The 15,677-nt window shown below is 38.7% G+C and overlaps 1 protein-coding gene across 1 annotated transcript; it reads left to right on the top strand.

Annotated features, from left to right (window-relative positions):
• The first annotated feature begins 940 nt into the window (after positions 1-940).
• Positions 941-2,014, top strand: LOC112009843 (uncharacterized). The gene has a single exon (XM_024042191.1). It carries the CDS (start codon positions 941-943, stop codon positions 2,012-2,014), a length of 1,074 nt encoding a protein of 357 aa, XP_023897959.1.
• Positions 2,015-15,677: the final 13,663 nt, after the last annotated feature.

The raw sequence follows: 15,677 nt of genomic DNA, 5'->3' as shown, positions 1-15,677 counted from the left end.
TTGAGAAAGATGCACCGGAAGATAATGGAAGCTCTAAGGTTGGACAGGGAGTCACATAAGATATCCATTGTGTACCGTGCCCCTCAGCTACTTATGAATACTCAGGTTGTCTACAACTCAAATTCGTTGGGTTGCGATGCTGATATGGACATGATGTGGACAGTGATTAAGCGGACCCCCCCAGTTCATAGTGTCCGACTTGTATGTAACTGTTGAGGCTTTTGGGTTCCATGCTGGTGCAAGTTCGCAGCATGGCAGTGGGATGGAAGAGCCACACCGGTCCCTATCGCTTGACATGCATCCTTCCTTTGCTGATGCCACGCCTTTGCCTGACAATACTCAACCATGCAATGCGGTTGATGATTTGGACAACACCGAAGTGTTGGGCGCCACTCAAACACATGACGTGGGAGGGTCTACTCACGCATATGAACATTTCCAAGCCTATATGGATGGGGGCCTTGATATTGATGTCAGCCGAGATGTGTACGAAGAGTTCATTAATACTGATGGACCAGTGGATGAAGCAGAGGTCTTAGATGGAACACAAATTGAAAACAACGAGGAGGATTCCCCTTCTACAGTTTCTATCCCAGAATGGTTCACATCAAACACATGGGACAATATTAATGACCCATCACCTGCATTGGGTACAGGATAGCTTACAAGTTGGCATAAAGGTGACTAGCCAACGAAGGGGATGCTATTCCAGAATAAAGCCTCAATTCATTATGTGTTGACCCTCTACTCATTGGAGCATAATAAGCAATACAAGGTCATCAAGTCTGACACTAATAGGCTGGTGGTGCAGTGCATACATGAGGCATGTCTGTGGTCAATTTGAGCTACTTGCAGCAAGAAGCACAGGATGTGGGTGATCAGTAAATGTACTTGTCCCCATAGTTGCACATCCTTCCAGGTAGCGACCGATGGGCGGATGATGGATTCAAAGTTCATCTCTATTGCACTTGAGAAGTATGTACGGGAGGACCTAACCCGATCCATAAAGGACCCGCGCAGTATTCTGCATGCGAAGCACGGGCATGATGTAACTATGTACAAAGTTTGGGAAGCTAAACAGAAGGCAGTTGCGCGTATTTACGGGGATTTTCATGAGTCGTGCGTAACATTGCCACGGTTTCTAGCGGCATTGTTTGATGCAGATCTAGACACTGTAACCACGTTAAAGTGCAACCCCTGTGTCCTGGGGACTTGCATATTCAACTATGCGTTTTGGGCTTTCGGTCCATGTATTAGAGGATTCAGGCATTGTAGGCCGGTGATAAGCATAGATGCAACGCATCTCTATGGCAAGTACAAAGGAAAGCTGTTGATAGCAATGGCAACAGATGGTAACAACGAGGTTTATCCACTTGCGTCTGCTGTTATTGAAAGCGAGAGCATGGAGACATGGGGATGGTTCTTGGCATGCTTGCTGACCTATGTTACGGACCAGACCAATTTGTGTATAATCTCTGATAGGCATCGTGGGATACAATCATTCTTCGATGACACTGAACATAGGGGCTACTTGCAACCGCCCTTAGTCCATCACCGGTATTGCCTCCACCATTTAGTAAGCAATGTTAACACTAACTTCAATAGTGTGGCATTGAAGAACTTGGTATGGATGGCAGTAACTGCAAATCAAGTTAAGAAGTTTGAAAACACCATGGATGGCATCAAGAATATCAATGCCGATGCGTATGACTATCTGAAGGAGGTAGCTCAAGAAAAGTGGACACTTGTACATGACCATGGGTATCGATATGGGGCAATGACAACCAACCTGTCAGAGTGCTTCAATGGGGTACTTAAGGGCACACGTAGCTTGCCCATAATTGCAATGGTTCAGTTCACATTTTACAAGGTGAACTTGTACTTTGATGATCGTCGAAATAAAACCCTAGCGCAGTTGGAAGAGGGACAAGAGTGGTGCAAATATGCCTATGACAAGTTCGAGGCAAATCAAGAGAAAGAGAAGCTCCATATGGTTAGAAGGATGAGCGTGTAACAGCGCTTGTATACAGTGGAGACACAGTCTTCACTGTTGAACATTGGTGGGGAAGCTCACACCCATTCGGTTTCCCTCGTGGACAAGACACGCGCGTGCGAGAAATGGGAAGCAAACAAGATCCCCTGTTCACACTTGATAGCAGTTTGTGCCAAGTACAACCACGATGCGACGGAGTTTATGGATCGTTTCTACCGCGTGGAAGAACGGTATCACAGCTATGAGCCGATATTCCAATCACTAAAAGATAGGTTAGAATGGCTGGAACCGCAAGAAAGGAGAATAGTGATGCCAAACCCACGGTTGATTTGCGAGAAAGGTCGGCCTAAGTCCACAAGAATCCGCAATGAGATGGATGACGAGGATAGGGAGTTACCAACCTTGTTGTGGATTGAGAACGTTCCAGAGTCGAAGTGTGGGTTGTGTCACCAAGAAGGTCATAATTGTCGTAGATGTCTGACTCGGAACGTGGAATCAACAAGCCGTGGTGGTACATAGCAGGTAACAATTACAAGTCCTAGTAAGGAGGGGGATATTCCATAAGTTATTCTTATTTAGTGTTGTCAATTATTCTTACAAGTCAGAAGTTCTTCTTACAAGTCCTGTAGTAATGTGTATATTGGATTTGTGATAGTAAAACATGGTTTTAAAAGATGAGTAAATGATGCGGTATTGATGTACTTTTTGTCGTACATGTGCAGATATGGGATTCGCAGCAAAGAGGCAGTTGGTGTGGCGCTAGTTGAACTTAAATCTCTTCTTGTAAACTATGACAAGACATCATTTATATGTAAATGGTTGTACTTACATTATGAACAACTTGGTTCAATGGTTTTAAATGTATAATGGCTCCTTATTTTCCATTGTAGATTGTATGGATGATTTTCTTATTCATGTGATTGTTTAATGAAGTGATTTAGTTATGGATGTGGTTGGAATTGTATGGATGATTTGATTATGGAAGTAGTTGGAACTCTATGGATGAGTTGTTGATGGAAGCCAATACATGTACAAGTCTACTTTTATGATGACTAAATAGGCCAAATAAGTATGGCTGTGACAGTGTTGCATGACTACTCCAAATAAATTCATGAGTGAATTGCACTGCACATAACTCGACTTTTAAGTAACCGGGTTATGTGGAAGATCTTCTGGACACTTGGATTCCACTTAGACTGCTTCTGGATCAATCTAAATATTTGGGCTGGGTCTGGGAGCCCAGTGCACGTAACTCGGTATACGTATTACCGAGTAATAATACAAATAACCCGATTTCCCTTTAATCGAGTTCTGTGGAAAATAAAACCCTGGGTTGTGGGAGTTGCACCACACATAACTCGACTTGTAATTAATCGGGTTATGTGGAATTTCTTCTGTACACTAGGATTCCACTTGGACTGATTCTGGATCAGTCCAAATATCTGGGCTGGGTCTGGGAGCCTAGTGCATGTAACTCGGTATACGTATTACCGAGTAATAATACAAATAACCCGATTTCCCTTTAATCGAGTTCCGTGGAAAATAAAACCCTGGGTTATGGGAGTTGCACCACACATAACTCGACTTGTAATTAATCGAGTTATGTGGAATATCTTCTGTACACTTGGATTCCACTTAGACTGCTTCTGGATCAGTTCAAATATCTGGGCTGGGTCTGGGAGCCCACTGCACGTAACTCGATATATATATTATCGAGTAATATTATGAGTAACCCGATTTTCAAGTACTCGAGTTACGTGGAAGCCAGACAACGCATCATGGATTCCTTTCAGTTACAGTGCACACAACATGGATTGGTTACAGTTACACTGCACATAACTCTATTACTTAATAATCGGGTTATGTGGAAGTCCAACGACCATCTTGGACACTCTATTTCAGTACTCAACCTAATGTGCATCTGCAGTTACGATTCTGAGGAAAAAACACTCTGGAGAACCAGAACGATGACTTCTCAACGCCGGAGGGACAATGGGGATGGTCCTGTTGATCTTACCACACACTTCCCACACTTTTTCAAGATTATTATGCCTCAAACTCTAGCAGAAGGAAAGCTTGTAAGTATACTTAATTTTATTGCCGAGTTTCTATCTGAAAATCATATGCTAATTAACGTCATCCACTTTATCTTTTTTATTTGTGATTCTTGAAAAATTTTACATTTGTTGATGACCAAGTTTAAGAAAAATCTGTGAAGTTGGTTCCATGCTGGTTACATGTAGTCATAAAAAGCTTACATTTTGTAATGCGTAGGATACAGTGGAACAATATTTCCCATTAGTTTTGATTTTATTTTCTTACTTACATCTTTCTACCACTGTCTATATGGTTTTTGCCTGGGTTTGTTTCATCCAACAAGTATGTTCGTTGAACAATTATTAAAGTATTATTATAAAAGAAAGACTAAATTTATTTTTCCTGTAATGGTACTGACTGCACAACTCAAAGTTCGTTTGATTGATTGCATTTGTTTATTTACAAAGCTTGCATTTATGTTCAAGTTCTTTTTACAGCGGATTCCAAAGAAGTTTATAAGCGAATCTGGAGTTGATCTGGCAAATCTAGCCTTTCTTATGATTCCAAATGGTACAAAATGGACAGTGAAGTTGACAAAATGTGATGGGGAGGTTTGTTTTCAAAATGGTTGGTTTGAATTTGCAAGCTGTTATGCTCTAACCATGGGGCACTTGCTAGTTTTCAGATATGAAGGAAATTCACAATTTTCTGTACTCATATTCAATGCCACTACAACAAAAGTAGACTAACATGCAGCTGAACTCCAAGTTCGTAGGATGGAAGACAATGAGAGTGATGATAACTCGATTGAAATCATCAATGGCTTTATGCCAAGCCGAGAAACAGGGGATAAACCACCAGTACAATGCCCTCTACCTCATAAGAGGGCAAAAACCAATCCATCAATGTTAGAGAAATCAAAAAGGCGGTTTGGGCCATCTTTTACTAGGAGGGAGAGTTCAAGTTTGAATTTTACACTTTTGTCACTATCTGGTTGATTTTGTAAGCCTGTTCACTATTAATTTCATGTGCATGAACTGATTAATTGTCATGTCATTTCAGGATCAGCTCATGGGGTTGGACGAAATCAAGTAGGATGTAAAAGCAGCCCGTTAGTTAAAGTTGAATCTGATTGCAATCTGGATGAGTCTTTCTCACATGACCAATGTCCTAATAAAGATGGTGGTGTAGCTGAAAATGATCTTGTGAGAGCCAATGCTTTGAAATCAGAAAATCCCCTTTTCACGGTTATCATTCATCCATCGTACATTAATGGCAAGGATCGTGCGGTAAGCTTTCAGCTGAACATCTTGTTGGGTTTTAGAAATGCAACTCCGATGAACTTTGATTTTCCATAGATCAATTAGAAAGCATGTAGCATCGAGTTGTTGATGGACATAACTTGGTAGTGATTTGCTTCATTGTGTTGTTAGTTCATATAGTATCATCTTAGGTGGTAGAAGGAAATCACATAAGAATGTAAAGTCATTATGAACAATATGATCAAATCAAAATGGCATCAACATAGCTGCATCCAACTATCAACATAACATATAGTGATAGTACTGCCTAAAAAATGCTTTTCATTCAAATGGGTTCAGTATGGGTTTGAAATACGTCTTCTTGTTTTTTGTACAGAGCTTACCCAATAGCATTATCAACTACTTACCGAGAGAAGGCTTTACCAAGGACTACACCAAAGGAAGTACACTCATTGTGAAGCTCGAGGTTGTGGACTGGTTCTGGCCTGTGAAGTTATACATTTATGAAGAAAAATACTCATCGTGTGTCGTATTTGTTGGTTGGTTTGCATTTGTGAGGGACAATACTTTGTGAGTAGGAAATGTTTGCGTATTTGAGCTGATTATGAGGGACGATGTTGTGTTCAAAGTCCACATTTTCAGATGCCTTGATTAAGTGGTTACAAACTTTGTATTGTAAGTAAAAATGTTGGATATGTACCATATCTGGGAGCTTATTTTTTTGCAACTACTATGTTCAATCTTCAAAGATAGCAGTTTGTCAAGATTTGATATTTGTTGAGTTGTTAGTATTTACCAGATTTATGTATAAACTGGATTTGTGATTTCTGTATTGGTATTTTTGAGTTATGATTTATATTGGATTAATGTTTTTCGATTTTAGTATGTGGCATTAACATGAATTTTATTTCTCCTTGTGGTTGTGTGTGGGTTCTGAAAAACATTGTCTAGCTCTCTAATAAAACCATGTGAGGCACTTGTACAGAGACTTGAAATTGGCCTCCATCTGTAATTAGGGTCGTGTGAAGTTCGCATGTTGCACTAGTGCATTTGTTAGAGAGCTGGTGCATTGTATTATATTGTGATTTGTGCTTGAAGTTAGTTTGTGCTACAGTTGGTGGTGGAGGAATCACTATTAGGGGATGCATGGATAGAAACCCCAATTGCTCCATAAATATTTAGATATCAGAGCTGGATATCTGGATATTATGAAATTTTGATGAAAACTATTTTCATTGATTAATTCCGTAGCTATACAACTGTATATATATATATATATATACTAACTTAACCGCTACAAGCACGTGTGAACACAACATAACAAACATAACAAACTCACTCACGTGTCTAACTTAAAGGCTAACTAGACTAACTAATCAAAAGCTACATGCCGTTTATGTATACTCATCAAGCAGACCAAGAATGCTTGCTATCATTTAGAGGAGTAATTACAACTCTTCAATTTCTTCAACTCTGAAATACAATCTGGACTTCTACTTGAATCTTCAATCTGAACTTCACTTGTCTTTGATCATTCATTTCTTCTCTTAGTTGTTCCAGTGCTTGTTTGAGCAGTTCTAATGCACGAGCTCCTGCACTGGGTACCAAGCTGTGCTGCACTGAGTGTGGCAGCTGAGTCTGCATCACCTAGTGCACTAGCTGCTGCATTGGGTGGCATGCTGTGCTGCACTGGTGTGGCAGCTGGTGATGGTGCACTAGCTACTGCACTGGGTGGCATGCTGTGTTGCACTAGTGTGGCAGCTGGTGATGCATTCTCTTGCTTTTCATAGATATCTTATGCAAAAAGGTTTCTCAATGTTGACGTAGAGCAATTGCACAAATTATATAGAAGCATTGGCAGTCAATACTTTTGTTGTCCTTGTTATTTTTCCTCTTGGACTGGTTGTTCTATATTATGATTGCTTAAATAATCAAAACCAATCCGGTTAATACATGCAAATATTCAATTACTAAAGTTTAATTTCTCTTTTGAAATGTAAACTTGATTGCAAAGTCATCATAAAAAGTTTCTCAAAACCAATTCGGCTGGGATTAAACTGTTCTCTTTTTTTTGGGATTGCTAGAGATGGTTCGTATACGCCTGGCCATTCGATGTTTTTTCATTTATTTTTGGGAGTGTCGACTTGGGTCAAGGAATAATCATCCACCTGTGATCACTAACTGAAATGAAATCAGCATAACACAATAGGAATCAATATTGGTTGAAGAATAAGGATGAAACAACACCCACTTATCATACTCTACCCCAAGTCACTAGTAATAGTAAAAATCTTTCATGGACAAAAGGAAGCCATACATTTCCTCTAATACCGAACAAAAAATAATTTCATTTTTCTCTCAAAAAGAGAGTCTAATAGATTATTAATAATTCATATACACCAGTGGTCTTATCCACAGTAGAGACATTAAGGTTGACATTGATGTAATGCTACCCATCGATGTTTCCACATGTGAGAAGACCTGTTGTATGAAAAAGAAGATCACTACCCAAGTAAATTACGGATGAAATTGGATATGTTATGCACCTTTTTATATTATTATTAATAAGGATGAAACAACATAAATAATTCAAATCATTTCCTAATTCAATCAAATTGTTATAGACTCAACTTACCTCAGGCATGTATAAAACAACTAAGTGTCTGTTTGGGAACAATTGATTGAAATGGATAAAATGGACTAAACTAGACCAAAAGTGCCGAGATTTCTAGGAAATGGTCAGAATTGGACCGAAGTGGACTGGATTCACCAAAGTGGACCTAATAGACCAAAGTGGACTAAAAGGACTGAATGGACAGGACCAGTGGCCATTGTACCCATAATTTTAGTTTAGAGGGGGCAAAATGAAAATATGATATTAAAAGTGAAATTAATCTAAAAAATAATAACAAAATAAATAAAAAATTGTAAGCAAATATGAATATATTTCATATTATTAAAATAAATAAACAAAAATAACCAATTCATAGCTACTAACAATTTAGAAATTGATGGAGTAAGAATGTGATTAGTGTTACTAGACCAAAAATATATTGAATAAATGTTTGAAATGAAATTTTTGTGATTTGTGATATGTCAATTTGTAAGACATAAGTTGTGAAATTTGTAGTATTTCTAACATCATTCAAGGATAAAATGCTCTCAAAAGTATCATAAATAATAAAAATGGTGTACATAATGATATAAAATAAAAAATAATAAATAGTGAAATAGGTGCAAGTTGCAATAGGACAAGACAAAAGCAATGGTTAATTTGGTCACTTCCAACAAGTAAAAGTCCTTTTTTTTTTTTTTTGGTTTCTTCACACAAAACAAATAAAAATTTCAGTACAATATCAAATGAAAATTCCATTGCCATAAAATTATGGTGTGAGTTTTTTACCTGACACAAATTTTAGTTGAGTCTAGAAGCAACTGTGGAGTAGATTGGAATTCAGTTCAGACAGAAAGAAGGCACTCCAAATGGGAGGAGATGTGTGGTAATATACGAGAATAACTCGATATTACGGTGTGCGAGTATACTTTATAACTCGATTAATTTTATATTGAGTTATGTTAAAAGACATAAACTTGTACGCCTGACATCAAGACAGTGTGAAAACAGCTTTAATAATAGTATAACTAGATATCTCTGTAATCGGTTATATAACTCGTTTTTCGTATAATCGAGTTATTTAGGGATTGACCCAATGAAATGCCACGCTGGTTGTCCAGCGTGGCACAAAGCTGAAGGTAACTCGACTATCGTATATTCGAGTTCTTCACATAACTTGCTCTTTTAATTATCGAGTTATAAAAGATGGGCATTTCCCTAATTAGTTTGGGAATGAGGGCAGAATGCCACTTTTTTTGCTCAAAAAGGGCATTTGCTCATTTTCCCCATTTCCATAAATATTACAGAAATACTAACTTGCTTAAGATTTGAAATTTAATATATTTGGGCAGATAATTTTGGTCTTGGGGGGGGGGGGGGGGGGGGGTTGGTGTTNTGCAACCCCTGTGTCCTGGGGACTTGCATATTCAACTATGCGTTTTGGGCTTTCGGTCCATGTATTAGAGGATTCAGGCATTGTAGGCCGGTGATAAGCATAGATGCAACGCATCTCTATGGCAAGTACAAAGGAAAGCTGTTGATAGCAATGGCAACAGATGGTAACAACGAGGTTTATCCACTTGCGTCTGCTGTTATTGAAAGCGAGAGCATGGAGACATGGGGATGGTTCTTGGCATGCTTGCTGACCTATGTTACGGACCAGACCAATTTGTGTATAATCTCTGATAGGCATCGTGGGATACAATCATTCTTCGATGACACTGAACATAGGGGCTACTTGCAACCGCCCTTAGTCCATCACCGGTATTGCCTCCACCATTTAGTAAGCAATGTTAACACTAACTTCAATAGTGTGGCATTGAAGAACTTGGTATGGATGGCAGTAACTGCAAATCAAGTTAAGAAGTTTGAAAACACCATGGATGGCATCAAGAATATCAATGCCGATGCGTATGACTATCTGAAGGAGGTAGCTCAAGAAAAGTGGACACTTGTACATGACCATGGGTATCGATATGGGGCAATGACAACCAACCTGTCAGAGTGCTTCAATGGGGTACTTAAGGGCACACGTAGCTTGCCCATAATTGCAATGGTTCAGTTCACATTTTACAAGGTGAACTTGTACTTTGATGATCGTCGAAATAAAACCCTAGCGCAGTTGGAAGAGGGACAAGAGTGGTGCAAATATGCCTATGACAAGTTCGAGGCAAATCAAGAGAAAGAGAAGCTCCATATGGTTAGAAGGATGAGCGTGTAACAGCGCTTGTATACAGTGGAGACACAGTCTTCACTGTTGAACATTGGTGGGGAAGCTCACACCCATTCGGTTTCCCTCGTGGACAAGACACGCGCGTGCGAGAAATGGGAAGCAAACAAGATCCCCTGTTCACACTTGATAGCAGTTTGTGCCAAGTACAACCACGATGCGACGGAGTTTATGGATCGTTTCTACCGCGTGGAAGAACGGTATCACAGCTATGAGCCGATATTCCAATCACTAAAAGATAGGTTAGAATGGCTGGAACCGCAAGAAAGGAGAATAGTGATGCCAAACCCACGGTTGATTTGCGAGAAAGGTCGGCCTAAGTCCACAAGAATCCGCAATGAGATGGATGACGAGGATAGGGAGTTACCAACCTTGTTGTGGATTGAGAACGTTCCAGAGTCGAAGTGTGGGTTGTGTCACCAAGAAGGTCATAATTGTCGTAGATGTCTGACTCGGAACGTGGAATCAACAAGCCGTGGTGGTACATAGCAGGTAACAATTACAAGTCCTAGTAAGGAGGGGGATATTCCATAAGTTATTCTTATTTAGTGTTGTCAATTATTCTTACAAGTCAGAAGTTCTTCTTACAAGTCCTGTAGTAATGTGTATATTGGATTTGTGATAGTAAAACATGGTTTTAAAAGATGAGTAAATGATGCGGTATTGATGTACTTTTTGTCGTACATGTGCAGATATGGGATTCGCAGCAAAGAGGCAGTTGGTGTGGCGCTAGTTGAACTTAAATCTCTTCTTGTAAACTATGACAAGACATCATTTATATGTAAATGGTTGTACTTACATTATGAACAACTTGGTTCAATGGTTTTAAATGTATAATGGCTCCTTATTTTCCATTGTAGATTGTATGGATGATTTTCTTATTCATGTGATTGTTTAATGAAGTGATTTAGTTATGGATGTGGTTGGAATTGTATGGATGATTTGATTATGGAAGTAGTTGGAACTCTATGGATGAGTTGTTGATGGAAGCCAATACATGTACAAGTCTACTTTTATGATGACTAAATAGGCCAAATAAGTATGGCTGTGACAGTGTTGCATGACTACTCCAAATAAATTCATGAGTGAATTGCACTGCACATAACTCGACTTTTAAGTAACCGGGTTATGTGGAAGATCTTCTGGACACTTGGATTCCACTTAGACTGCTTCTGGATCAATCTAAATATTTGGGCTGGGTCTGGGAGCCCAGTGCACGTAACTCGGTATACGTATTACCGAGTAATAATACAAATAACCCGATTTCCCTTTAATCGAGTTCTGTGGAAAATAAAACCCTGGGTTGTGGGAGTTGCACCACACATAACTCGACTTGTAATTAATCGGGTTATGTGGAATTTCTTCTGTACACTAGGATTCCACTTGGACTGATTCTGGATCAGTCCAAATATCTGGGCTGGGTCTGGGAGCCTAGTGCATGTAACTCGGTATACGTATTACCGAGTAATAATACAAATAACCCGATTTCCCTTTAATCGAGTTCCGTGGAAAATAAAACCCTGGGTTATGGGAGTTGCACCACACATAACTCGACTTGTAATTAATCGAGTTATGTGGAATATCTTCTGTACACTTGGATTCCACTTAGACTGCTTCTGGATCAGTTCAAATATCTGGGCTGGGTCTGGGAGCCCACTGCACGTAACTCGATATATATATTATCGAGTAATATTATGAGTAACCCGATTTTCAAGTACTCGAGTTACGTGGAAGCCAGACAACGCATCATGGATTCCTTTCAGTTACAGTGCACACAACATGGATTGGTTACAGTTACACTGCACATAACTCTATTACTTAATAATCGGGTTATGTGGAAGTCCAACGACCATCTTGGACACTCTATTTCAGTACTCAACCTAATGTGCATCTGCAGTTACGATTCTGAGGAAAAAACACTCTGGAGAACCAGAACGATGACTTCTCAACGCCGGAGGGACAATGGGGATGGTCCTGTTGATCTTACCACACACTTCCCACACTTTTTCAAGATTATTATGCCTCAAACTCTAGCAGAAGGAAAGCTTGTAAGTATACTTAATTTTATTGCCGAGTTTCTATCTGAAAATCATATGCTAATTAACGTCATCCACTTTATCTTTTTTATTTGTGATTCTTGAAAAATTTTACATTTGTTGATGACCAAGTTTAAGAAAAATCTGTGAAGTTGGTTCCATGCTGGTTACATGTAGTCATAAAAAGCTTACATTTTGTAATGCGTAGGATACAGTGGAACAATATTTCCCATTAGTTTTGATTTTATTTTCTTACTTACATCTTTCTACCACTGTCTATATGGTTTTTGCCTGGGTTTGTTTCATCCAACAAGTATGTTCGTTGAACAATTATTAAAGTATTATTATAAAAGAAAGACTAAATTTATTTTTCCTGTAATGGTACTGACTGCACAACTCAAAGTTCGTTTGATTGATTGCATTTGTTTATTTACAAAGCTTGCATTTATGTTCAAGTTCTTTTTACAGCGGATTCCAAAGAAGTTTATAAGCGAATCTGGAGTTGATCTGGCAAATCTAGCCTTTCTTATGATTCCAAATGGTACAAAATGGACAGTGAAGTTGACAAAATGTGATGGGGAGGTTTGTTTTCAAAATGGTTGGTTTGAATTTGCAAGCTGTTATGCTCTAACCATGGGGCACTTGCTAGTTTTCAGATATGAAGGAAATTCACAATTTTCTGTACTCATATTCAATGCCACTACAACAAAAGTAGACTAACATGCAGCTGAACTCCAAGTTCGTAGGATGGAAGACAATGAGAGTGATGATAACTCGATTGAAATCATCAATGGCTTTATGCCAAGCCGAGAAACAGGGGATAAACCACCAGTACAATGCCCTCTACCTCATAAGAGGGCAAAAACCAATCCATCAATGTTAGAGAAATCAAAAAGGCGGTTTGGGCCATCTTTTACTAGGAGGGAGAGTTCAAGTTTGAATTTTACACTTTTGTCACTATCTGGTTGATTTTGTAAGCCTGTTCACTATTAATTTCATGTGCATGAACTGATTAATTGTCATGTCATTTCAGGATCAGCTCATGGGGTTGGACGAAATCAAGTAGGATGTAAAAGCAGCCCGTTAGTTAAAGTTGAATCTGATTGCAATCTGGATGAGTCTTTCTCACATGACCAATGTCCTAATAAAGATGGTGGTGTAGCTGAAAATGATCTTGTGAGAGCCAATGCTTTGAAATCAGAAAATCCCCTTTTCACGGTTATCATTCATCCATCGTACATTAATGGCAAGGATCGTGCGGTAAGCTTTCAGCTGAACATCTTGTTGGGTTTTAGAAATGCAACTCCGATGAACTTTGATTTTCCATAGATCAATTAGAAAGCATGTAGCATCGAGTTGTTGATGGACATAACTTGGTAGTGATTTGCTTCATTGTGTTGTTAGTTCATATAGTATCATCTTAGGTGGTAGAAGGAAATCACATAAGAATGTAAAGTCATTATGAACAATATGATCAAATCAAAATGGCATCAACATAGCTGCATCCAACTATCAACATAACATATAGTGATAGTACTGCCTAAAAAATGCTTTTCATTCAAATGGGTTCAGTATGGGTTTGAAATACGTCTTCTTGTTTTTTGTACAGAGCTTACCCAATAGCATTATCAACTACTTACCGAGAGAAGGCTTTACCAAGGACTACACCAAAGGAAGTACACTCATTGTGAAGCTCGAGGTTGTGGACTGGTTCTGGCCTGTGAAGTTATACATTTATGAAGAAAAATACTCATCGTGTGTCGTATTTGTTGGTTGGTTTGCATTTGTGAGGGACAATACTTTGTGAGTAGGAAATGTTTGCGTATTTGAGCTGATTATGAGGGACGATGTTGTGTTCAAAGTCCACATTTTCAGATGCCTTGATTAAGTGGTTACAAACTTTGTATTGTAAGTAAAAATGTTGGATATGTACCATATCTGGGAGCTTATTTTTTTGCAACTACTATGTTCAATCTTCAAAGATAGCAGTTTGTCAAGATTTGATATTTGTTGAGTTGTTAGTATTTACCAGATTTATGTATAAACTGGATTTGTGATTTCTGTATTGGTATTTTTGAGTTATGATTTATATTGGATTAATGTTTTTCGATTTTAGTATGTGGCATTAACATGAATTTTATTTCTCCTTGTGGTTGTGTGTGGGTTCTGAAAAACATTGTCTAGCTCTCTAATAAAACCATGTGAGGCACTTGTACAGAGACTTGAAATTGGCCTCCATCTGTAATTAGGGTCGTGTGAAGTTCGCATGTTGCACTAGTGCATTTGTTAGAGAGCTGGTGCATTGTATTATATTGTGATTTGTGCTTGAAGTTAGTTTGTGCTACAGTTGGTGGTGGAGGAATCACTATTAGGGGATGCATGGATAGAAACCCCAATTGCTCCATAAATATTTAGATATCAGAGCTGGATATCTGGATATTATGAAATTTTGATGAAAACTATTTTCATTGATTAATTCCGTAGCTATACAACTGTATATATATATATATATATACTAACTTAACCGCTACAAGCACGTGTGAACACAACATAACAAACATAACAAACTCACTCACGTGTCTAACTTAAAGGCTAACTAGACTAACTAATCAAAAGCTACATGCCGTTTATGTATACTCATCAAGCAGACCAAGAATGCTTGCTATCATTTAGAGGAGTAATTACAACTCTTCAATTTCTTCAACTCTGAAATACAATCTGGACTTCTACTTGAATCTTCAATCTGAACTTCACTTGTCTTTGATCATTCATTTCTTCTCTTAGTTGTTCCAGTGCTTGTTTGAGCAGTTCTAATGCACGAGCTCCTGCACTGGGTACCAAGCTGTGCTGCACTGAGTGTGGCAGCTGAGTCTGCATCACCTAGTGCACTAGCTGCTGCATTGGGTGGCATGCTGTGCTGCACTGGTGTGGCAGCTGGTGATGGTGCACTAGCTACTGCACTGGGTGGCATGCTGTGTTGCACTAGTGTGGCAGCTGGTGATGCATTCTCTTGCTTTTCATAGATATCTTATGCAAAAAGGTTTCTCAATGTTGACGTAGAGCAATTGCACAAATTATATAGAAGCATTGGCAGTCAATACTTTTGTTGTCCTTGTTATTTTTCCTCTTGGACTGGTTGTTCTATATTATGATTGCTTAAATAATCAAAACCAATCCGGTTAATACATGCAAATATTCAATTACTAAAGTTTAATTTCTCTTTTGAAATGTAAACTTGATTGCAAAGTCATCATAAAAAGTTTCTCAAAACCAATTCGGCTGGGATTAAACTGTTCTCTTTTTTTTGGGATTGCTAGAGATGGTTCGTATACGCCTGGCCATTCGATGTTTTTTCATTTATTTTTGGGAGTGTCGACTTGGGTCAAGGAATAATCATCCACCTGTGATCACTAACTGAAATGAAATCAGCATAACACAATAGGAATCAATATTGGTTGAAGAATAAGGATGAAACAACACCCACTTATCATACTCTACCCCAAGT

Source organism: Quercus suber, unplaced genomic scaffold, assembly GCF_002906115.3.
Source record: "Quercus suber isolate HL8 unplaced genomic scaffold, Cork oak 2.0 scaffold_42, whole genome shotgun sequence".
NCBI lineage: Eukaryota > Viridiplantae > Streptophyta > Magnoliopsida > Fagales > Fagaceae > Quercus > Quercus suber.
This window is presented reverse-complemented; position numbering and strand designations above follow the sequence as displayed.

What these genes read in the sequence shown, in the direction of transcription:
- LOC112009843 (XM_024042191.1), top strand. Translation starts at nt 941, where the DNA reads ATGGATTCAAAGTTCATCTCTATTGCACTTGAGAAGTATGTACGGGAG.